The sequence below is a fragment of the Harpia harpyja genome, chromosome 3 (assembly GCF_026419915.1).
Source record: "Harpia harpyja isolate bHarHar1 chromosome 3, bHarHar1 primary haplotype, whole genome shotgun sequence".
Taxonomy (NCBI): domain Eukaryota; kingdom Metazoa; phylum Chordata; class Aves; order Accipitriformes; family Accipitridae; genus Harpia; species Harpia harpyja.
The window spans coordinates 71,940,286-71,963,737 of record NC_068942.1 but is presented as its reverse complement, the minus strand read 5'-3'; the positions used below and the strand labels follow the sequence as shown (position 1 = coordinate 71,963,737).

Genomic DNA, 23,452 nt, shown 5'->3' with positions numbered 1-23,452 from the left:
TTCACATTTTATTTTGTGCTTCATTCTCTGTTCCCCCTCCTTCTCAGTTTCTTGAGATGAATAATAGTTGAAAAAGTCAATAGCATTCGTGCCTGATATATCAGTACATTGTGCTTTGTCAGTTTGAAGCTTCCTCTTTTTGCATGGATTTCTCATGCTATAACAGGAGAAAAAAAACCACAGAATATTATTCCTCATTCCCCAGCTATTGCAAATAGCAGTTGGCAAGGAGGTTGAAAGACAGGTGTGACGCCAGGAACTTGTAGTATGTTTCAAGAGAGAATGGATTTCAACCTTTAAGTCCACCCAGTACTCAATTATTCACTTCATTTACATCTGGAATGCCCTTCAGCAATTGGTATTAATTAGTCTTCCTGAATTTAGTTGTAACATAGAGGCAAGTGACTGTGAAAGAAATAGTTGTTTACTACAACTGTACTTCTGCAAACCTGAGGGGGGAAAGACTCATTCCTGATCTTGCAGTGAACTCCCCCGCTATGGAGACAATCCATTACTTTGTATTCTGGTTTCATGTATAGCAGGCATAAATGTGTTTATTACAAACAGCAGGGTACTTGTAATAAGGGTAAAAACAGATTCTGAAGTCTGAAAATTTACTTTGTTTTAAATAGTGGATATATGGTTCCAACGGAAGCATTTTTGCAATTCTCTTCTAAAACGTTGATGCAGTATCTGCGTTTTGGTCTTTCAGGGTGTTTCAATCATTTCAGAATATTTAAAAGTAGCCCATCCTCAAAACTTTTACTTAAAAGGAAAGGAGTCAAGCTTGGTTCTCAAAAGTCTTTCAGAATTTTCATCCAACTTAAAATCTAAGGCAGTTTGTGCAAATAATTATGGATATATGCATATATCATAGTTTTCCACTTAGTTATTAATGAAAATAAACATTCTCTAGATAATTTTTTAATGTGTTGTTAAAGTATAGGGATCCAACCTGTTTATTATTACTCTACACCCATACTCCTATTTCACATTTTCTTCATTCTCTTCTACTTAAACTTTAAAAAATTAAAGTTGGAAATAATATTGTGGAAACAATTACTGACAAATATGTCTGAAGCTATAACAACTGGGAAAAGTTTAACTGCAGGTTTTCTGTTTGTTTTGGTTTTGATTTTGATTCTTAAAGAACAGGTATTTCCAGAAAATACCTCTCTGTGTTATCCTAACTTAGAGCAAGTATAAGATCATGCTTTCTTCCTGCAATTTTTCTAGATTGAAAGGATTTAAACTGAAGGAAGGAATGGGGAATTCAATTCTCATCATGTCTTGTGTCAAGTGTTAATGTCAAGTTGTTAATTTCTTCTTCCTCTTTCTTTTCTGAATCTGTTTCATGTAGTTAAGTTGCACAGAATGATTAGTGCTTCTTCATTTTTCATTTCTCTGTTTCAGTGATGATGATGTTGCTGTTACCATTTAACCTGTTTTCTGTCTGTCTAATTTAGGGCAACACATGCTGAATTGTTTTTGTGGAAGAATTGCAGAAGTAGTAGAAAATGTCTTTCCCATTTCTCTCCATGGTCATGTCTGAAAAATATTAGTCTTGATTCTTCAAGGTACATTATGTAAATGAAACTTTTTATTTTGAATAGCTCCTAGGATCAGGGCCTTACTTTTAATGGGAGACCAGCCTAACCAGGAGTGCAGCCACTCCTCACTATTCCAGAATTAGCCCAACCCTGTCCAGACATCCAGTTTCTTGGTACTTTGTTATCAAACTTCAGTTCTTGCTAGGTTTACCTAGCAATTTTTTTATTTGGGAAAAATTCCTGAAGATTCTTACCTTCTGTGTCCTAAAGTCTCTGAACTAAACCATTTAAATATTTTTACACTCTGTGATCTTTAGAAGACTCATGCTGCAATTTTAGTGGTTATGCTTCAAAGCACTTGGAATCTTACCTCACTTCAGGAGTTGAAAAACCTGAAAATCATGTTTTTAAAATTTCTTTTCAAGAACTGAGTTGTAATAAGCCACTGACCTTATTCTTGTGTGCGTAAACACTACTGACAATATTTCCTGGAGTCTACTTGAGTGAGGAACAAGAAAAAGCAAAGCAAAGCATCTATATTTTAAATCCAGGTGTTGTGATTTTTTTGTTGTGGGTTTTTTTTTTGTTTGGGAAGATAGGTAACCAGTCAGCTGATGAATATAGTTAGCTTGTAGTTTAAATGACCCTTCCCCGTTGAAAGCAGCTAGATTTAACTGTGGCTAAATGGTGTTAATCACTGTAACTATTTGACGTGACAGATTTTGACAAGACACTTTATTGTATTAAATGCATTGTGAATCAAGTGATGAAAATGTATTGTTCTTTAAATACTACAATTAAGTATCTCAAGAGTATCAAGATATGTATTCATTTATATAGTTCATAATGCATATAAATTTAGGAAAATTTCACTATAAGAAGGTGTATTTGTGATGTGGTTTTCCCAAGCTTTCCCTAAGATATCTGTTATCTTTGAATCATTTTGTCTTCTCATGTCAAAGGGGCTAAGTATGAAATGGATAACAAATTGTTAGCGGTGCTCTGCCTGGTAGGAGATACTGTGGTTTGGGTTTTGAGGGCAGAGAGCGTTTTGCTTTTAACAATGAAGAACACAAACTCCACCTTTTGGTTTCCATCCAAGCCTGATTTTCTGCAGTAATATTGGTTTGACATGGTGCTAATTAAATCTCTTCTAGTATAATTTTACTATGATTAGAAGATATCTTCTAATACTATGCTTAGTATTAGATCTTAAACGGGACAATTTCTTACCTTAGTGAAAACATTTAAAAATAAATGCAAGTATAATTGTGGAAACAGTGAAAACTTTGCTTTTGAAATGTATTTTAAATTTGAAATACTAAATATATAGTGTGCAGCCTCTTAGTAATAATATATTTGATCAATTTGGAAGAAATAACTACACTATGAGAATGTTTTACATTTCTTTGGGGGAAAACAAAGAGACTGACTGCTGCATAGAACTTTAGCCTTTATTTGTTCAAAGATTTGCCAGTAATTCCACATATACTAGAAGTTAATGTATGGCTTCGTGTATTGGAGTGGGAGCACCTGCTCAAGTTCTTAGGAGATGAAATGTCAATGTAATGATAAGGCTTTTAATCTGAGTGGAAATGTGGAGGTTCAAATTTGAATGAATCATTTTAACAACAGAACAAAATATCCATCTGGTGGTGATGGGGAGCAAAGGTGCAAAGATCAGCATTGTGGAAAAGGGTGTGATGAAGAATTCCTAAATTAGGGCTTCTAAACACTGGTATCTTTTGTATGGTTTGGCAAACGGGTTATGTACTGCGATTGAGCAGTGAGCTATGTTACAATAACAGGCTAGCTTTTAATACAGTGCAACTATTGTCTTTTGGTGCCTGTTTCTTTGACTTTGTGGAAGACAGAATACATTGGATAGATTGAATTGCTACCAAAAAGGACATTCTGATTCTTAATGAGAGTTCTATAAAACTTTGCTTAATTTAAAATAGTTGTGTTAAGTTTTTTGGTCTTGTACTTTTAGAACGTCCCATACCCTTTGATCACATGATGTATGACCACCTACAGAAATGGGGTCCCCGCAGGGAAGAGGTAAAATTTTTTCTTCGTCATGAGGAATCACCAGCCGAAAGTAATGAACAGAGTAAGTACACTTATCCCCTAGTGTTGTCACCTAAACATATTTAAAAGATTTCTGAAGTGAGTTTGATTATCAGTTCCTTCAGTGAACTTCAGTAGATACATATAATACAACTTCCTTATACCAAAACAATTTTGAACCTTCCTCAGTGGCACATTTATTCATGTTCTCAAATTCCTTTCTCTAGAATAATTTCTACCAGTCTGTTGAGTAATATTTTTGTAGCAAGATTGGTTTCTATTCTGGTTAATACTCATCCAAAAATGTTGGTGGGTATTAGAGGCTTAATGCATTTTTTTTTTTTCTTGTTGAGAGAAAGTTCCTGCATTTTGAGAGGGTGGGATTGCTCTTTTTGACCTCCTGTTCTCCTTCAGTTGCCCCAGAGAAAAGACTCAGTAAACTACTTTGCCTCCTTTAGAAACTAAAATCTATTTTATAGACGTCATTGGCAGAGGTCTCAGTGGCTTTACTTTTTCAGAATTTCATGTAGATATATTTAATAGTGGTGATAATTCACACCTTGAAAAATCTCTGGTCTGCTTGGTTCTATAGGTAAAGTGTTTATATAAACCAGTGCTCTATTAAGTGGGGTTTTCTTAAAAGACTGGAATAAAAAAATTGAAGGATTTCAGTTTTCTGATCTACCTAGTATAGACTGTGCTTAACTTATGAGAAGGCTTTTGAGGCTGTGCATTATATACTTAATGTCTGTCAGACTGTCTGAAGGATAGGAAAGGTATCTTGAAGTGAGATGTATATTTGCATGCTCAGATTATCCTTACTCATTCAACTAATCTGACTACTTCTAACAACCAAATTTGAAGTCTTGGCTGAGTCCTTATTGCTTTGAGCTGGGGTTTCTTTTCATATTTCTAAGTGGTTCCTGGTTGCTTTGAATGTCAGAAGTAGCAGGCCCAATAATGTGTGAGGGATTTTTGTATTAATTAGGTACATTGTAAAATACTCAGTCATCCTTTGGGCAATACAAATTTAAAGTATGTTAAGAAATTTAAGATACGACTGAAGCCATAGTGTTTCATGTACAAGGAAAATCTTGCTTCTGAACCATGCATGCAAGGCTTTTTAATTAATCATTGACCTATCGATCAATTTGTAGATTAAAGTTGCTTATAAGGCATTAGAAAACCTTCCTCTACTATATTCATTTATAATGTATTCAACTGAAGCTACTGCTTCTTGTGGACACAGAAATATGAAACTTTGGTAGTCATGCTCGGTACATTCCCTTTCATGACATCATTGCCTAAACACAAATCAGAAAGTAGAGCTGCATGTCTGTACTTTTAACAGAGGAATTCTCTGAAGTAAATGCTTTATTTCTGCTGACTCCACTGCTTACAAAGAATAACCTAATAAGAAAGAGTTGGAACTAGCAGAATTAAAATTCACAGGTAAAAGCTTTATATAAAAATTCTTGGAAAGAACAGATTCAAGTGTGAAAACATTTGTGTTGAAAACTGAATTTTGCACTAAGAGTGATACTTTACTTTTAGGTGGACGTCAAGCCCAAAATCAAAGAAATGGCATAAATATACCTGTGGAGAAACGTACAGAGAATGGGGTATGTAATAAATCCTAAAGGTTTTGGATCAATTCCACTCAAATATTTGATGTTTTTAAAATTCTTATTTTTCAAGATTTATTATGGTGGGAACTGGTGGAAAATGTATAGATCTTGTTCTGGTTTGGTTGGTTGGTTGGTTTTGTTATAAAGTGAATGGGAGAATATGGCTTTTTCATTAACTACTCTAAATTTTCTGGCTAGAAATTCACTTAAGTGACATGAGAAGCCCCCAGAGTCTTATTAATTACTGCATTTTCTAATCTGTCTTCCTCTGTCTTGCTCATCCTGTGTGAAGAAAAAACCAGCTACATTATTCTTTCATAGTATTGCCTGTCCAGACATCTTTTCTTGTTTGATTTATCTCACTGGTATTGATTCATGACATAGCCTCATATGTTAAAACATGAAAACGTATCTATGGATTGGGATGTTTTCAGATGCTGGTAGAAGAGGTTGCATACTCCTCAGAACCGCCTCTTTATACTGTTCTTTATGGTTCATATCTACGCTTTTCATTTTTTTACTAAAATATTACTGGATTTCTAATTTAAAATATACAATACATAGCATAGGTAACTTCTTTGGTAGCATTCGGTGAATCCTGGCTTGAACATTCTTTTACAAGTAAAACGTAGTACATCTCTTTCAAAATTACTGTAGCTTAAAAACCTTCTACTCCTGAGCTGAAACTCACTTCACTTTCTACTCTGTCTTTTCATCCTCAATAGTTATGAAGACTCTACACAGCATATTCTGCTCTCATTTGCTCAGGGCCATTCTGCTGCCTTTACTGAGGCACTGTAGCTATAGTTGACTATTTTTAAACATTTTAAAATTTCAGTAAAAAGATTTGAGGTCACCAATTCATAGTTGTATTGTCTCTGTGAAGCACTGTGGATTTCCAAATAGGCATAGGGCTCTTTCTCAGGGCAAAATAATGCTTAAAGAAGTTTAAAAGCAAACAGATCAGGTTTTTCAAGCTGAGATGTCTTAAAGAAAAAAAGAACTAAAATGTTGAAAATAATTGTGCAGATTAAACAATTCTGTGGTTGTATGTTGCCTGATAATTGGCATCTAAAATTCACACACACACAAATACGCAGCAAAAAAGTTGTTCAGTCAGTTTGCAGCTCTTAGCAGCTTGTTTTGTGTATGGCATGTGGGCCTAGTGGAAGGAATTTTTTTCCCTATTCAAAACAGTTAATCATGTATTGCTTTCTACGTTCCTTTTCTGTAGAGAACAGTAGCTGATGTCCTCTGCTGCATGGATCCGTTTATCCTGCTTCTATTGTCATATTGACAATGTAGTGAGATCATAGTGCTATAACGTGCTAGGGGAACATAACCCTTTCATGACCTCCTCTAATCTATTCCTCCATGTAAGTCCTAACACATATACTTCATTTGAGACATAATATCTTTGGAAATTAGGACTGGCATGTGCAGTATGCCTTACAATCTCACTTCTTGGCAGCACTAATGTTTATGGTAGCATGGCTTTGTATTTAGTTCAATTTGCTATTCATTTTTATGGGTAAAGCTCAGACCTGGTAACTTGAATAACACTGCTACCTTTGTGCCATTCAGTATATATTTTTAAAAATATGCAAAAGTTGGGTGACAAAATTAAAATTTATTAGGGAACGGATCACTTTAAAATGGACTTTTACCAGGTTTAGGAAATTATTAAAACACAAGAAAGACTAAAACCTGAAAGGGTTGTATTAATGTAAATTGTGGTGGGTTTTATGCCAAAAATGGTACAAATTAGGTTTTGAAAGTGTATAAAACTAAGATTTTTCAGTTGTGCCAAGTTTTAAATCAGAGGGGGAGGGGGAAAAAGAGGTGAATTCAGGATCAAGGATTTAATCAGCTTACACTTACATAATGCATTAGGCTTATTCATTGTTACTGGCATGCTGAATGTTAGACTAGCCCTCAAATCAATACAAACCAATGGAACACTGAAGACAGCTCAAATCTTACCAAATATTCTGCATTCAGGTATATTTTTATTATGTGTACTGCTCTAATGATGAAATAATTGATTTTTACTTAATATCTGGGTGGAGCTGAAAGTGTGACATGCATAGAAAACTAAGATGAATGTTTGCTTTAATGTTCATATCAATAGTCTTGGAAAAAATGATGGGAAATCTGTCTGGAATTCAATTTGGATAACTCAATTGGCATTTTGTCATAAGCAGTAGGATTTTTTTGTTCTTTGAAACGATATGTACAATTATTTAAATAATGGTTAGCTTAAAATCACATTATATAAATGCTTAAATTTCCTTAGATTATCTTCCAAATAAAGATTTAATGTTAAAAATAGGCTAGGTCTCTTCAAACAGTGCAACATGCATTGTTGTAAAAAGAATACTTATCTGTAAGTGCTCATCTGAGAGCTTTGCATTCTGCTTAACAAAGTCTAAAGGAAAAACCTATGTGAGATTTTGTAAATTGGCAAGTTCTCTTATTCCTGAGGTGACCTTTTGGGGTTTGCTTTTGTTTACAACTTTCTTCCTTGGAAGTGGAATTATGCTATAATCAGGGCCTGATCTCTTTCCGCCACTACACAAAGGTATAGATATGTGGAGATAAGATTTACATAACTAGACATTTCCCTTTGCCAGGGAGATTGGACAGTGTCTGAAGAGGAATTCTCTTCTCTGAGAATAGCTGCCTCTTCCTCCTCTTCCTTTCTTTTGCATGTGTAAGTGAGCCAGTTGGATTTGAACACAAGTTGTATCAAGAGAAATTCTAATTAAATATTGGGAAAAATGTTTTCTCAGTGAGAGTAACGGACATTGGAACAGACTGTTGGGAGTCCGTGGAATTTCAATCTAGCTGAACAACGTCCTGAGCAGTCTGAACTGCTCTGAGCAGGGGTTATTGAACTGGGTGACTTCCAGAGGCTCCTTTCTACCTATATTATTATTTGATTCTGTGATCAGTGGCGATGAAACAGTGGTCATAGAATGCTGGGTCTTGTTTGCTTCCAGATGTCCTAGTGTGATCCAAGCTTCATTCCAGGCAAGCAGCAGCGGTCTGAAAACAGAGACAGAGCAAATATAATTGTAACCACTGGAGGTCAGTGGTAGACAGGAGAGGGAGTGGGGAGCCACCCGTCGTGGTGCAGCTACCAGTCATCAATAGAAAAAGTGGATCAGAGGTGTACTTAAAGGAAGTCCCAGAAAGAGGACTGACTGGATGATGACGGTTGTCCAGATGAAAAGGTAATCAGATAACCGAGAAACTTCTTGGAGATGAGAGAACAAGAAAGCAGATGCAGCTCAGGAGGAAAAAAAGGGTGGGGTACAGGAACATGGTGGAAGTAAAGTATATTGGACTGAGTAGAAGTAAATTAGTGTAATGAAAACAATCTGTACATGAAGACAGTACTCGTTTGCTGTAGTTGCTTGGTTTAAATTATTTTCCTACTTGGTAATTTACTTGGGGAGAGTAAAATGTCAGTTTGTGGTCTAGTGTACCATTCTATCTTTAACTTATTTTTGCTGTTTCTAATATTAAAATTGCTGCCCCGATTTACAGAGACTGGTATCAATAAGCGTTTTTCTCGATGGATATTGACTCAAGCCTTTGCCAAGAAATAGAAAGTGGAAGCTGATTTTATCTCTCACTATGAAATTTGTGTTAGCGTTAGTGTAAAAGAAACTCATGTAGAGGAAGAAAACTTCACCATTATCCCAAACAGGAGAATCACACTCCTGTAAAATTTCTTAGTCTTGAAGCTGTGACCAATAGATAGAGTTGAGAATTAAAATTCTGTGCTGATTAGATAACAGAACCGAGCTTCACTATTTCTGTTAAAGTGGCTAAAATCAGGCTTTTAGCAAAACTTTTACAACAGGTAGTCCAACTGGTTTGGCATCAGGAGACTCATACTTTCATGCTGGGGGAATTGCTCAGGGAAGTTCCATTATCAGGTAGGTTAAAACTTCTACATATATGTACACGCAAAGCAGTTTTTAATAGTACTGATTTAACTTAGGAGAGCATATGGTTGCTGACGGAGAGTAGATAGCCATCTGATGCAGTCAGTCTCTGTATCCCATTCCATCATGACAATAGTAAAGCTAAACTGCTTTTGAGTTTCTGTGGTATGGCTTGTCAAATTCTAGGCTTAGAGTTTATATGGATTTACATGTGGTGCCAAAATCGTTGAGTAGAATTGTATGTTTTTCATTAGTTTTAATTATTCGATCCATACAAGTATGATCAGATAAAAAGGCATTAAATATCTATTATACATTTTGTCATATATTTGTTCTGATATGACAGTTAAATTTTTTAAATGTGTTCTAAAAGGTGTATGATAAAGAAGTTTCAAAGATGGCTGAATGGGGTTTTACAAGTATACTTGCACAGGCAAAATACTTAAAGGTTTCCTTAGCCTGTCAGGCAAAGATATGACAAAATCTAATTATCAGGAAAAAGGCAAACAAGTTAAATTTTTAACAGAAGTAGTAACCTCAAGAGATGAGAAATACATTATATGTACTTGCTTGAAGTTTCTAATTTGGAATATTGAAGGATAAAGAGCTTAGTCTGGAATAGAAGTTGTTCTTCAAACCTGAGCTGCAAATTCAATTTAATATAAGCTTTTAAGTATTAAGTACTGTCTCTTTGTAACACTTAACAATGTACGTGGAAGAGGCTGCCATTCACATAAGACAGGTTTTAATCAAAGTTGTTTAAAATGAACAAATAACAACGTCAGTCTTGGAAATCTAGGTTCTTTCAGGGGTCAGCAAAGTCTAAGGAAATAATTCCATTAAAAGATGATAAAAAAATTTAGGCACAAGGAATTCTAACAGTGTGCGGAGAAAAAAATTTTTTCTGAAGACATTTGCTTACAGGCTTCCTGGAGCACTTGGACTATGTAAAAATATCTGGTAATTAAATCAGATCCAAGTTTTCCTAATTTTCTGCTGCAGCCTTCTCTGTTGCTTTTGTTAAGGAGACTAAAATGATTGTATCTGCTGCTTTTTTACAGTCAAGGGTGTTCCCTTGTCTAAGACATACATTCCTAAAATTATTTTTACCTGTCAGAGAGAGGAGCCTTGCTGTCCCTATAGCAGCCTTCTGCACTGTCAGATTTCTGGTTCAACCCCTGGGTCAGCTTAATTGAGTTTGGATTCTCCTCAGACTGATAGCGTTCTTCGTTAAGTTTGTCTGAAGCATTTTCCAGACAGCTGGCAGTATCTTGCTCTTCAAAAAATAGAAAAATAATCCAACTAAAGGACTTAAGGGAAAAAAAAAATTAAATTAGGAAGTTAAAAAAAAATTACAGTCTAGAGCTAATTTTAATGCATACAAATAGCTTTTCAATTCTTGCTGGACTAGAAATCCCAGTCTCTTCACACCTCAGTAAAGGATAGTTATGTAGGGTAACATGTCTGCAAGACTAATAGCTATGTGATCTCATAGAAGGAACTTCTGTGAAACTGAAGGGAATTCAAATGGTCCTGACCTCATTCCTCACTCTTGAGGCTTCTTGTAAACTTTTTAGGCAGAATCGCATCATTCTTGGATTTGGAATGTCATGAACAGTGTTTTGACATGTCCTGTGCAATCTCAAATATATTTCAATCCATAATGGACAAAGTTACTAGATGCTTACATTTTATAAGAATAATTTCATAAGTTTCATCACACTTATTCAGTGATCATTTTCCTGTTATAATTTTAATTATGATAGCATTAGTTTATGACTAATATTAGCTCTTAATATCTGACTTCATTTGTTTTGAGGAGTCTAAAGATTGTTTGACTAATTGGGAACGGGAAACTCTTGGAACCCACTTGGAACATTGTGAAAGGACTGTTTTCCTCCATGTTTTCTCCATGTATTTATGTAATTTTTAATCTCTGTCGCTCTAGATACCAAATATCAATCTAGATGGCTATGTATATGAGAGATACAGTATACAGACTTGTAGTATACAGACACTTACACACACTCACTTGTAGTATACAGACTTTGTAGTTCTGCTGTTCTTCTGGGCATCAAAGATGGTTCTGCTCAACAAGTTACAGGGAACAAAGATGAGGAGGGAAGCCCTAAACTGCACCATTTACTCATCTACACCCTTAGTTTCCACTTTTACAGGTCTGACTTTGCTCAGGCATGGCTTTGCAGTTTTACAGCAATACTTAGTTGCAGATGTCCATGGGACGGGGAAGATGAGAAGTCCTGTCCGTTTGTTTACCTTCTAACTATGGTACTTTCATATATTTGTATTGTGAACATGGAGCAGTACAATTCACTCTGTTGCCTAGATTTCTAAGTAAATGAAGCATGTGGAGAATTGCCCCCATTTGTCATTGCACATAGAGATCCTGAGTTGCTTGGCCCTTATATAAAGGTGGAATAGTTTAGAATAAATGAGTGCTTCAGCTGACGCATAACATTATACACATTAGCTCATAAAGTAAACATTACTTAAAAAGTTCATTTGTTATTTTTCATGAAGTATTGCTCTGCTTTCACAATCCTTACACCGGCACTGTAAACTTCAATGGCTTTTGTCACAGTTATCCTTTTGCAGTCACATTAGTATCGTTTTTAGTTAAGCCAAATATTTTAATATTACTTTTTTGTAAGGAAGATGGGAGTTGTCCTTTACTTCTGTAGCTCCTCACGGGAGACAGATTATGAAATTCACTGTGTCAGTGCAGAGCTCTAAGAGCTTAATTGTCAAAGCTTGAGAGTTTAGACGGTCCCTCTGCCTCTCTGAGCAGCTTTCAGGTCTGAGCAGGAGACTCTTCTGGTACTTAAAAGGCCAACTATTCCTTTTCAGGCCACCTTTAGAGTTCTCTCTTTTATGTAGCTGTGTCATCTGCAGATTAGTATTTCCTCTCATCTTTTCCACAGTCCCTGTGGTTTTTCTTGCACAGTGCTGCTGTGGCCTCCTTTCTCTGACACACCTTTCCATGTTCACTGACTTGTTCATTTAGTTTCCTGTCCATCTAGGCTTTGGACACATAGCATACCTATTTCCCAGCCGCATGTTTTTCCCAGGCAAGTGAACCTTTCCATTTGTCTATTGTCTCCGCAGCTGCCTCCAGATCCAATTGTTCTTAGGTTTGTTCCCCCTGCAGTGTTCCTCAGATCAAAGCGGAGAAAATGAAAGTCCCTCTGGCTAATTTAGGAGCAAGGGAGTTGAACTTGTTTTTCTTCTCTTATTCCTACTGGATGATCTTACTCTACAGCTCATACCTTTTCTTGCTTTCTAAAAATAAGCCTGTTCTTTATGCAGCTGGAATATTCACTGTATTGTGCTTGGACATATAGTTCTTCAGTGTCCTTATGGAGACCCATTTGGCTGGATCTCTTGTGTAAGTGCACTGAATCATGCTTGAATTACTTTCTTGAAAGAACGAAGAGAGCGTGAACTTGCATGTCATTCGTGAGTCTGACAAGGTAAATTACAGCTTTTAATGTTTTTTATCTTCCACAATATCATAATTTTTAGATACATAAGAAATTGTTCATGGGGTTTAATATTTTCTTCAATGTTTAATATTTAAAAATCCTTAGGTCTAGGTTTTGGCTTGCTGGAGTCTTCTCTGACTTGCAGCTTCTTGATTTATGATCTATGTCTATTACGCACATGCTTTAGCTTTAGCTTTCTCACTGGCTCATGCATTCATCTTGGTGCGTGGAATATTTAAGAAAAAGATGAAGTATGTAGGGAAAAGCATATAGCAAACACTGGAAAGGTTATTTGCATAAGACTGTGGTATCCTGACTGCTGTTTGCCTTTTATCTTAGGCAGTCTCTGTTAATAAAGAAACTGTTACATTTCAGGTGGTATGGTTTTCTGTCACTTTAAACAGTAAAATTAAGTACAAAAAGTAATGATTTGCATGATCTTTTTGGTATTCAGTTTTTGCACTGAGTTGGTAATACTACAAAAATACAAATGGAACAAATGTGGCTTTAAAGCTAAATTGTCTGTATTCTTATATTTTCAGTTTAACCTGATAACCGAAAGAAACGTGTATTGCTCAACATTTTCCATTGAACATGAAAAGTGCAATGAATCAAGCTGATTGTAGTTGACAGCTGGCTTGATCTTGCTGTGATTAGGTCTTTTACTGCTGGCAAAATCCACTAGCCTTTTCTGTTAGCTGGTTGTTGATGAATGCAGAGAGACAGCTTTTCATATTGATAAAAAATTTGGGGAAACCTTTATTTCATATGGAATAAGATTAAAAAAATATCCTACCTCCTATTGATTGCACTGAGCCAAAAAGCCATGCAGGAACTCATAAGATGTGTACAGTTGTTGATTTGGCTTGTTCACAGCAAACAGTTAAACAATGTAGACAGAAAATAACAGAAACATGGAGTTGAAGCATGTTGAAGCAACGCAAATGTTTACAGCTGATGGGCAGTGCTGCAAAATAAAGTTGTGTTCTCTTACAATTACATGGGAAAATAGCAAACGGGTAATTAATTACTTTTCAAAATTAGTTAGTTTTACACTTTAGTGGATACATTATTTAAATACTGTCTAGGTTTTGCACTTTAATTTAAATGATTGTGCGTTTCATTGACATAGGACCAGAATGCAGAGCAGTTTGGGTTTTGTAATGCCTTATCTCTGAATTGAAATTCTTAGTTAATCAGATTTTGTTTGATGTATTGGCTATCATTTTTAAGTTTTAAGACCTTATCAAAAGCTCGTTACTTCAAAATGTCATGGTCAACTTTTGCTTTTAACAACTTAAGTTTTATGGGAAGTGCAAGTTGTATGCTAAGTTTCACAACATACCCTTCAATTACAGTATACTTATTTTCAGTGTTTTTGTGTTTTGGAAATGTTTTATTATACTGTTCTCATAAAACCAGTATTACATCACCGCAGAAAACCTTCATATTGAAACAATTACTTAAGGGAAGAATAAATGCACATTTGATGCTAAACATGTTATTCAGACTAACGATAAGTGCATCTTAACCATACTTAGCTATCCTATCAGAATAAGATGTTGCTTTTCTAAAAGACCCAGAAAAATACAGTGCCAAGACTATTTTTAAAGGCACTTGGACAGTGTGTTGTTTTCAACATGTATTGTAACATGTCTGTTACTCAAAATTACTCTGAGTGAAAGGGTTGGTATTGTAAACAGGTCTGAAGTTGTTTTGTGCACAACTGATCTGTTATTTCTATAAGAATGCATAATTTCTTTTAAGATAATTTACTTTTGTTAGGAGTATGAGGTTGATACATTGATTCAAATGAGCTACTAGGTATTTTAGCTGACACTAAAGATAAACATGCTTAAGATTTCTGTGGCTGTTTAAAAGTGTCTGCAAGGACAAGGAAGAAAATAGTATTTTAAATAAACGAGTTCCAGATACTAATTTCCTATATTGGGGAAATTATTTATAAGCGGTTTATTTTATATGTAGCAGGTGTTCAATATAGGCTTAAATCCATTTCTAGTTTTGAAAATCTATTTTAACATTGTTTTGATTTTTGTTAAATTCTGCCTTTTCTTAGCTGTTCTGTGCAAAATAGAGGACAGCCTCACTTGTGAGATTTCTAAGAAAGCAATATGGGAAAACAGGAAATCTGGAATCTGTGGCTTATGCTGAATAGACTTTAAACGTTTTATTATATAAAGTGACTTACTGGCATCAGCAGGTTGGAGGAATTGCTAACAAGGTAGTGTAGTTTATGAGAGATATTAACATTTTATCAAACATAGATAATGTGAGTTTTTTCAGCAAATCGTGATACACTTGAAGCATGTTTATTCTAAGAAACTGTTAATGTAGGTATTTGCATAAATAAAATAACATTTTAATTATAAATTTCTGAGTAAAGTTACCGGGTTCCTTTTGTAATGTTAATTTCAAGATTATTTGATTATCAGGAGATAGCACATGCTAGGTATATTTTCCTTTAATTCCCAAAATTGTTGTTGCCTTTTCTGGGTTTAATTAGCTTGTTCATTTCCATTAAGCTAAAAAAGGCACGTGCTATTGTCATTGGATTCTTTAAAATGGATTTCTGCTATCGGCATATTTCTGACCCAGTTAAAAAAATGCAAGGCAGAGCTGTGGATAAAGCCATTAAACTGGAAATAATGTCATAGTGTTATGTATGAGTTTTCACATAAGATTTTCAAGTTGTCTTCGTTGTGCCTGGCACTAAGATTAGGTTTTATGGAAAATGTATTAAAAATCTATTAGAATTCTTAAATTTGATGATATATAGGGTCAGTGTGTTTCAGAAATGTAAGGAGGTCAGAATCAATAATCTTCAGGAGATACTCCATCTTGTGTTCTCCTGTCATAGTCCCCAGATAGCACAAGGAGGACATACACATTTCATATAAGACCTATTTGATACAGAACTGGTATAATAAACTCCTGTATCTTCCGTCTGTTTTCCCCATCACTACTGTTGTGCTGAGGACAGGTACCCAAAGTGCGTGCTGGCTGTTCTTACCAGCAACCTTTAAAGCTTTGTTGCCAGCTGGGCTAATTAAAGCATCCCCTAAACTATGTTACTTTGAATGAGGCTTAAAGCAGAAAAGTTACACGTGACTGATGGGCTTCTGCTGCTCCTGTCCAAGTTAGCATGGTAGAATTAGGAAATCTTTTGCTAGAATCAGCAGGCAAAAAGCAAGCTGTTCCTTTCCTTCCTGCTCTGGCAATTTGGTAGTTGTGCAGCCAGAGCTGTAGCTCTTCCATCTGCTGGAAAGGCAGCACAGAGGAGGAGGATGCAGGGGATGGCCCATGGAGGTGAGAGCTCCCTGATTTGGGGAGGCTGAGAATTGTCAGAGCCCTGATCCCAGCTGGGAATTTGCTGGCTGGCGAGCGCTCCGAGCTAACCTCCGGTCATTTTATGGTTGGCAGTCTGCTTTGTTCTGGGAAAATGCTCATTTATGTAATATACTTCACTTCCTTTGTCCACATACTTGTATACCTAGTCCCAGACCTGTCAGTTCTGTGTTTGTCATGTAGCTATATAGATTTCTGGGATTTGACAGCTCTACCAAGGTAAATTTCTAATCTGGAGGTAAGTTTTGTGTTACCTCATTTGCCCTTGGAAGGAACTGCTATAGATTATGGAAAACTGAGTCTTTCAGTATGTGCAGTAAAAACAGAGTATTTACTTTGCATTTCTAGGTGGGCATTTTAAGCCTTCTCAGGAGCAACTTGCAGTACCTTTCTGGCCTTTACTGGCCTCCCCTATTAGGCTGGTGAAGATGTTTTCTTTTTGACATGGCAAAGTTGTGTGCCTCATTAATGAATCCCACAGGGAAGAGTAAATTCTTTAAGTCATGAGCCAGTTGCTTCGTGGATTTCTCTCTCTCTCTATTGCAGTTTCTGCCTCTAATTCAGTACTGATCTTGTCCTTGATCTCTGGTTTTTGGGAGGGTTGAGGTTTTCTTTTGGGGGGGGTGAGGGGTATCCCCCTGCCCCCCTATCTCTTGCCTTTGATATGCTAGTGTTTTCCCAACCTTGACAAAGAGTGCTTTCTTTCAAATTTATTATGGCTGAGGATATGGTTACCTTTACCATCAAAAATGTTATTGGGTGGTGGGGTATGGAGAACTTCACAGAAGGATTGCTTTTTTTTTTTTTTTTTTTTTTTTTTTTTGCTAAAAAGGCCATTTGGCCAAAATGTTCCTTATGTGTACTACAATTTTAGAGTGGCAGCCTATGTAAAGAATAAACAGTGTAGCTGGGTTGAGGGTGGGATATGTGCTGCATTATCTTTAGTAGCTGCTCTGTGTTGGCTTGTCAGTAAATTAATAGGTGGTTGAAAGTAGTGGGATGCAAGCAGAAAAACTTTCTGGGTACCCCTTTTGATGGCCAGAGTCAGAACCAGCCATTCTGGACTCCAATGCAGAAGCTAAGACACAAGACTTTCTCGCCTCCCTGCACGCTGGTTGATTACATTTTACCTAGGTTATGTTGGAACTTGGCAATTGGTGGTTTAACCTCAGAATCATCTCTGACTGTGACCAGAGAGAAGGGTGGACCAAAGTACTAAAAAGACAGGTAGTGAATGAGGGGGTAGGATTAGAGGTGATGGAAGTGAATGCTAGGAAGAAGACTGGAAAACAAGTGAGAGAGAGTTCTTTGTACCTAATTCATTGGACAAGAATACGCATAGAACGTGGAGCTTGGCCAGTTTCAGGCGACTGGAGGTGCTTCAACCTACACTTTCTAGTGCAGGGCATTGGGAAGGGAACTGAAGAACTGTGTGGGAGATGGGTGTGAACACTTATCTTAAAAAGAGGGAAGGAATCAATAAGGGAAGTTAATGACATGGTGGCTTTTGCTAACCTAGAAAAAGATCTGAAGAGATACCGTGCAGGAAACGATGATACTTCTCTGGTTTTCTTTTTCAATTAGTTGGTTACATTATGCTTTACACTGGCTAGAGCGTGTCCAGAGAAGGGCAACCAAGTTGGTGAGGGGCCTGGAGCACAAGTCTTATGAGGAGCGGCTGAGGGATCTGGGGTTGTTCAGTCTAGAAAAGAGGCGGCTGAGGGGAGACCTTATCGCTCTCTACAACTACCTGAAAGGGGGTTGTAGTGAGGTGGGTGTTGGTCTCTTCTGTCAGGTGTCTGGAGATAGGACAAGAGGAAATGGCCTCAAGCTGAGGCAAGGGAGGTTTAGGTTAGATATTAGGAAAAATTTTTTTACTGAGAGGGTTGTCAAACATTGGAATGGGCTGCCCAGGGAAGTGGTTGATTCACCATCCCTGGAGGTATTCAAAAAGTGAGTGGACAGGGTACTCCAGGGCATGGTTTAGGGGGCATGGTTAATGGTTGGACTCGATGATCTTGAAGGTCTTTTCCAACCGAAATGATTCTATGATTCTATGATTCTATTTGAGTAGCTAGGTGTTGCTGAACCTAAACATGAGATTGCCAGTCATTATGGTGGCCTGTAAAGCTTTTGAGTACTTGTTGTTTTCCTATAATCTCTTATTTCTGACATGATAACAATCTCAGATGTGGGTTTGTATATATTTCATTATTATTTTCAAAGTAACTTTCTGTTCTCACTAGCGCAAACTCAGAAAATGATCCAAAATAAGTATCTTCATGGCTTAGACACGGAGGCAAAGAAATGCATAAATCAAACCACATCCCAATTACTATCTTTTAAAAAATAATTATGTCTATCTTAAAATAAAATACTCATGAGACTGACCTTTTGAAATAGATTAGATTCCTCTTAAATATGGTTTTCTCATGGGAGTAAAGGCAAAAAAACCCTGGAATCTGTCCTTATTGCTTACATGTCTCGACTACAGTACACTCTGCTTGTCAAAGAAATCTTTCGAGTTCAGGTGCAATTTTTCATTTACTATTGTGGGTTGCCAATGAGTAAGCCATTTCATAATAGCTCAGAAGCATGTAGACTGAGGAGTATGTGATGATAGACAGAACAGCCTAGTGTGAGGGCAGAAAGAAAGGAAGGAAGAACAAGAAAATGAATTTTCAGAGTAACAAGATTAATGTGTAGAATTAAATATTAAAGGAGGTTCCTCTTAATTAAATGCCTGAAGTATGACTTGTTTTGAAGCTGCTTGTAAACTGGTTCCCAAACTATTTAATTACTACTGTACCATTCATCTCGCCTGTCTCAAAAATATTAATCATCAAATGGTAAAATATTAGGCTGTAGTAGGAGGGTAATGTCAGAAGCTGAAACTCCAGTTCATTACAAATTTGGTCTCTCATATTGACCTTTTAAAGTGCGTGCTAAACAAAAGAAATACAGTTTTTAAAGATTCTTGTCAATATTAGGAAATCAGGGAATATAGATGTAAAGTATTCTTATCTATGAGACATACATAATACTTCCTTAGTGCCTAATAGTACAGTGTTTGCTCTGCAGCATTTTATTTAGGAGTTCACCTGTATGTGTAAATGCTTCTGTGAATCAATGAAAAGAAATTTACAATTCAGCAAAACTGTCTGCTTTGATGTATCACCATGTAGCAAATGAATCTTTGGAATCTGGAGGAGTAGATATTTGTAGTGGCTTTTTAGTACCTCCTTCAGAAGGCAGTTCTGTAGGAGGTAGGTTTCTCTTGCTGCAGGAGAAAGGAGGAGGTTTGGACCTTAAATATGATAGGCTCATGTTTGTTATGAGAGGAGTGACTTCATGGATGAAATTGTTAATAACTAGTATGAACAGCACAAACTTAAGAATCCAAGAAACCAACAACCTCATTAAAGAACTGAGAAAATGTAGCACTCTCTTTGCCTCTCATAACCTGGGGTTCTGAAGAAGGACAGAGATTAAATTTTTTCAGTGGTGGTGTATGCATACAGATTATTACAAGCAGGCTCAACTACTATGAAATGCTCTAAACTAATTGATTCAACTAGATCTCAGCAAGAGAAGGATTCAGTGATTTTCATGCTGTTTCAAAAACGATGCTATCCTGTTTTGGAGACCTGAAATCAGCAACAGTCTATCCGAAAATAATTGATTTGATGTTGAAGAGGAATTCTGCCTCGTCTGTTTACTGCTTTTGCCATGTGGATGAAAAAGAACAAACTGCGAGTGAAGTTACAGGTTTAAAACTTTTTCCTCAGCTGCCTCTTCTTTTCTTTCCTAAGTATAATGTAGTTATTTTAAGTGAAAGGGACACTTAATGGTATTCAGTGAGGTAAACATTAAAAGATTTCTCATAGAGCATTTATATTTAAATGGTTAATTATCACTGTTTCCCATGTTCCTGTGCTTTGCCTTGTATAAAAGGTTTTTAGACATTACACTTTCTAAATGGAACATTTTACAATAGTTAATAGCTTCTTCAAGGAGGAGCTAATATTTGCATTTATCTTATAATTAATCTTCTGTATTTTACATAATACAAAATAACATGTTACTTTTTTGTTCAGGCATTATAAGATATACTTTCTGTAATTTTCACCTGGTGAAATGGCTTTTTTTACCTTGAAGTATGCACAACGCCTGTACAGATACCCCTTTTTGAGTCTGGATATATTTTTAACAAGATTTCTTGGCAGAATAAAACATCTCTCTCTCTCTCGGACAGTGTTATACTAAAAATTACAAATGGAAATAGAATGAGCTATCAATGTTGTTAACTTAAACTGATGATCAAAGCAGAAAGGAGGGAAGCAGTGGGAAGACTTTGCATAGTCTGATGCAAGTTTTATATTTTTTGAAACAGAGCATATGTGTATTGAGAAAATACTATCAATTTACTTCCCCACCTGTTTTACTTTTTAAAATCAGTGATCCAGAGGGAAGCCTTCAAGCCATTCTGAGCCCCTTTTAAGAATTACCTACAGAGTTCAGCAGAAGCAGATGTAGAGGTTTAGGTTTTTCTGGCAGAAGATCATGTCAGAGGAAGTCAGCAGAGCCTGAACGTGTTCTGGGAACAGCATCTGGTTTTTCTATGTTACTTTCTTGGCTCAAGTGAGCACATTTTGGTTTGTGGATGGCACTTGGAAAAGCTTCCTTACTTTCTTACCCAATTGGTGCCTTTCAGTCTGTAATTAATATTAAAATCTCTTTGATTTATTAGCTGGTGACCAGAAGCGTGTACAAGTTACTTGGCCTTAAAGAATATTGTGAAGGATTCTTGTCTGTCACAAGTCATGCTAATAAAAAAAAGTACACACTAATAAATTCAATCTTCTTTTTTTTTTTAATTTTTTTTTTAATTATTATTACTGTGTTCACTAACAAAGTGTTGAAATAGAAAATTAGTGTTTCAGGTGGATTTTACCTTTTGTTCTAGTGCCACTGTTCTATATAGCTATAACTGTAAATAAATACATAGGGGTTTTTTTAATTACTTCTTTACTATAAATATTACTGTTGACTAGTAAGAGGAGTTTCAGTTGTGGTATCCAGTAGGAATTATAATTTTGCTCCATAATTTGTTCAGTAGGAAATGTTTGAAGAGGGACAATAACTTTCTCTAAAAATTTTAGCCCAGCATGTCTATGTCATGTGTCTAAGATGCAGCAGCTTTAAAAGTCTGGCTCATTTTAGTGACTAACCTTGAGGTTCGTATCTTGCCTGAATAATTTTATGCAGAAACATGAAATATTAATTGGAGTTCAGGTAGGAAAAAAAAAATCAGTTATTTTAAAACAAATATTATTTTCATTTCCTGACTGAAGCTTAAAGAAACAGTTCTGTGTTTTGCATTGGTTGGAGAACTGATAAATACTTAAGTAGGAATTTGATGTAGCAATATGAAACAAGCCATTCAAAGTGGCTGAGATACTTTGGTATCAAGAAGACGTTGGAGGAGAATTTTACTTTTCTTAAAGTGAGGTACAGATATTGGAGGGGACACGTCAAATCAGATCACTACAGGACTGCATTGGAAGTCAGTAGAGTGGGTCCAGAAAAGCAGAGAAGCTAAATCAGCTTTCCTCTGGGATCAGGTCTGATCAGATCCACAGTCTGATTCTTGATTGATTGGGGTGGGGAGGTGCTTGGGGGTTTTCTTTTTTCTTTCTTTTTTAATTTCCTTTTTTTGTATGTCTGTAAAATGTACCTCATTCTATTTTGTAAACATTCATTTGAAACAGAGTTTTATTTACCAATATATCCAAAACATCTAATTCTCTTTTCTTTTTCAGCAGTATTGACAATATCGGGGATAGGAAGTGATGTAATTTTAATTTGGTTTACTAATAGTCTAGTCATGTAGTTTGGTGAAAATACTACATTGTTTATTGAATTATTTCAGTGCAGTAGTCCAGCTTTTACACTGATCTGATAAATTGACTGAATTGTGTGTAAATACTTGAAAAAGGTATTGGTCTCTTCTGAACTTTTCAGCTTTCCAGCATAATTTTTCAAAGGCTGTTGTTTTCTTTCTGTGCAAATTCTAAAGTTGTGATTAAACCATGCAATTCTAAGGTTGTGGGGTTTGGTTTTCTGAGTAGCAAAGCAGATATTTGGCAAGTGTCAGCTTCTGGAATTTGTCTTGTAACACTGCACTCTTTCTTGTGATTGCATTGTAAAAAATGTGGTTGAATTGAAGTAATGTATAGATTGAAATTATGTTTGTTGATAAAACTATGAATATACTGAAACAAGGCATTCATCTTTAAAAACACATAATATTTGGTCTCACACATTGTCACAGCATTGTATAAATTTTAAATAATTTTCAGTAATTGCCTCTCTACCCCAATTTTGTAAATTGTTAGTTTTGAAATGGAAAAGGAGTGATAAAGCCCCACTAATATCTTGTCTTTTCAAAGTTTGCTCAGTAATAGCCACTTACTTATCCAAAGGGGATCAACTTACTTTGCTTCACTTTGTACAGACTGTTTTTCACAGATTCTTACCTTAAATGCTCCAGTCTGCCAGGAAGTTTCACCGTCTTTGGATGTGAGCTTAGTGACAGCCTTTATCTAAGGGTTCTCATGTGGTCTTGTCCTGCGCTAGGTGAATAATGCTCACCACCAGTTGAAGCTGCCAAGGCAGTTAGACTGAAAATGCTAGGAAAGGAAAGAAGCTCCAGATTCCAATTACCACCTAAAATACCTGCTTGCATGTGTGTTATCACATGTGCCACACCAGTACTGTGTACCAGTTCTACAGAACATCCTATCAGAGCAGTGTTAAATGTAGTATAAGGGCTTTTTTCTCTTGTTTCTTTTGTCCCTGTAGTGTTTTTCTCTTTCCACTTTCTGCTTTTTCTGTCCCTGGTATGTGCGTGATCTATGTCCTTTCCTTCTGCTCTGAGGTTCCTAACTCTTTCAGAGGTGTCCATCATTATTCTTCCTCTGAGGGCTGGGGAGGAGGCTTTAGCCTTCCTCTGAGGAGTGGGGATTTAGCTTCTGTTGTCAGAACACAATATATGTCAACACATTATTGTAACATTTTGTGTTCTGCAGGTTGGGAATCCGCGTGTTGAGCTCACTCTTTCTGAACTTCAAGATATGGCTGCCCGACAACAGCAGCAGATTGAAAATCAACAGCAAATGTTGGTTGCTAAGGTAATAATTATATACAGATCATAATAAATACAAATTTCTTCAACATATGCAAGAGTAAGTTTCATGGATACAGAAAACCACACTAATTAATTCTAAATAAGCTCAAGAGCGAGCTTGAGAAATCCATCGTTTTACCAAGTTAATCTTAACCTATGCATTATACAGCATTTCACTGTAAATGATACT

General features: G+C 36.1%; 1 protein-coding gene across 8 annotated transcripts in view; it reads left to right on the top strand.

The window, feature by feature from the left end:
• Positions 1-23,452, top strand: part of PPP1R13B (protein phosphatase 1 regulatory subunit 13B) — a 73,307-nt gene that overhangs the window by 30,811 nt on the left and 19,044 nt on the right. For 6 of the 8 annotated variants that reach the window (XM_052783299.1, XM_052783300.1, XM_052783296.1 and 3 more), the window contains exons 3-5: positions 3,544-3,663; positions 5,175-5,242; positions 23,165-23,266. In XM_052783299.1, the coding sequence (XP_052639259.1) occupies positions 3,544-3,663; positions 5,175-5,242; positions 23,165-23,266 (290 nt within the window). Of the gene's footprint in view, positions 1-3,543; positions 3,664-5,174; positions 5,243-7,152; positions 7,250-12,596; positions 12,696-23,164; positions 23,267-23,452 lie in introns of those variants that run through there. The other 2 variants (XM_052783303.1, XM_052783304.1) reach the window with 2 other exon arrangements.